This window comes from Haliaeetus leucocephalus, unplaced genomic scaffold (assembly GCF_000737465.1).
Source record: "Haliaeetus leucocephalus isolate CR32 unplaced genomic scaffold, Haliaeetus_leucocephalus-4.0 Scaffold184, whole genome shotgun sequence".
NCBI classification, from domain to species: domain Eukaryota; kingdom Metazoa; phylum Chordata; class Aves; order Accipitriformes; family Accipitridae; genus Haliaeetus; species Haliaeetus leucocephalus.
The window spans coordinates 13,190,010-13,192,118 of NW_010972620.1; the positions used below are offsets into that span (position 1 = coordinate 13,190,010).

A 2,109-nucleotide genomic window follows, 5' to 3' on the forward strand; every position below is an offset into this window, starting at 1 on the left:
CGGGGCCGCCCTCCCGGTAGCTGCGGCGGTGAGAGCCCGGCGGCAGCGCGTCGCTGTCCCGGTGCCGAGAGCCGCGCAGAGCGGCGGGCGGTGCCGGAGCCCCGGTAGCAGCCCGCGGCTGCCCGAGTTGCCGCTTTAGGGAAGGGAAACGCGTGGGGTTTCGCCGCCGGTAAAGCCGGTACGAGCGTTTCGGCTGGCCCGGCGAGTGGGCTGGGGCGGGCAGGGTATGGGAGAGCGCGTTGCCGCCAGCTGAGTAGCAACCTGCTTTTAAGAACTGCATCAAAACACACTGTGATTTAAAGGCATTTTCTAACGGTGTTTTCTCTCCTCTCCTGCCTGCGATGAATATGTATTTTGCAGAGTTCACAGAGGGTACGTATCGCCTGTATTGTTACCAAATACTGCTGCTTCAATTTACTTTATTTCCCGAATTTCGTTTTTTAAATCCATTGATATATGGGAGATCAGCAGTAATGATATCGAGTAATCTGACAGTGAACAAAACACCCGTTTGCCGAGTCTGAATTTACCACGGAAGCAAGTGATACTAACGGGTTTTTTGGTTTGCTTTCCTCCTAACGTAATTGGTAGGGCCAGTTTCCTGCCAAAGTGATATTTGCTTAATACTTACGGGCAATTTGTGAAATAATATTTGTTAGAACGAGTTCTGCGTTGTGGAAGCTTAATTTAAGAGCACATAGATAATAGGTTTTGTAATCTTTCAGTTCTTATTAGCAGAAAGATCAAAAGAGGAACAAATGTAAACCTATTCAAATAGTTGGTTTTTTCCTCTTCAAATTATGTTTCTAACGTGTCTGCGTCATTTGCTTTTTTATTTCTCCAGAATGAAAGACTCTAGCAAAAAGAACAACATTTTTGCTCAGTTCAGGAAGAATGATCGTGACAAGCAGAAGCTAATAGAGACCGTAGTAAAGCAACTTAGGAGTTTAGTGAATGGTATGTCCCAGCACACATAGGCCTGTTAAATTGACGGTATCTCATCACGCCAAGAGGTATTTCTCAGCCACTATTTCTACTAAGCAAACAGTGATATCAGTTAGGACATTTGTTTGACCGAGTAAAGGAAAAATGCAGTAGATGGCTTGTACACAGAGTCTTCAGCAAACAATTCTTTGTACGTATTTTTAATGGATTGAATACTATTTTGTATATTGTAAACAAATGGTGAAAAACGAGACTGTACAATAAAAACCAGCTCAATCGTATTGTACATGGAACCGCTGAACTGTAAATACGTTATTTAAATACCTGCAGACACGGTGTCCAGACTTTTGCTCCAGGTAGGAATTATTTGAGAAATGATCCCTTAGTTGCTGTTTTCTGCTAATTTGATGGTTTTTAAGCATTGAGATACTTGCGTTTCAGATGCCGCCTATCGTTTTCCTGCATTAAATGTATATTAGCCTTAAAGTGATTGGACATAATTTTGTATACCAGATTTTGTAGTCTGGAGGTACGAAAAAAATCTTCTGATTTTTAGTACCTTTGAAAACTACCTGAGAACTAGACTTGATATTTATTTAGCATTAGGGCTTATAGGCTTTGTTCTCCGAAAGGGTTTAATCTTGAGGTTGTGAATGTAAATAACCATTTGAGTTCTTTATAATGTGACGTTTTGTTTTGTTTCTGTTCCTCAGGGTTACTGTTTCTAACTGTACTTTTGTAAGATCCCGGGTTCTTTTCCCCAGGTTGCAGTAAAGAATAGATTTGCCACTGTTGGTTTCGTGCCGCATCTGTTTGTCAGTATGCGCTTCCTACCGCCAGACCTATCCCAGCGATTAGCATTTCGTCCCACCGCCGGTCTCTTTGCACTGTCCCCTCCTGGCTATTTTAGACACAACGAGAATGTCTAACAAATACAAACCAAATGGAACATGTAAAAATAATGTACATTTTCGCTGTATTTTTAAGTTATTGACGGTCTAAATACAGTAATATAAACCTCACCCGTGTTCCTCTTTAATTTCACGCACTGGAACGCGCCTCAGAGCTGGTGTCGCTGGGACCCGTACAGGTTCCGGCCCTTGGTGATTTAACCCCGGGGCAGGCGGGCGGGGGTCCGGGCGGCCCCGACTGCGGGGTGCGGCC

At 43.9% G+C, this 2,109-nt stretch overlaps 1 protein-coding gene across 1 annotated transcript in view; it reads left to right on the top strand.

Annotated features, from left to right (window-relative positions):
- The window catches only part of EXOC6 (exocyst complex component 6), a 95,181-nt gene extending 93,214 nt beyond the window's left edge, over window positions 1-1,967 (top strand). Inside the window, exon 22 of the mRNA XM_010565025.1 lies at window positions 779-1,967. Within this exon, the coding sequence (XP_010563327.1) occupies window positions 779-977 (199 nt within the window). The 3' untranslated portion in view covers window positions 978-1,967. The remainder of the gene's footprint in view (window positions 1-778) is intronic.
- Window positions 1,968-2,109: the final 142 nt, after the last annotated feature.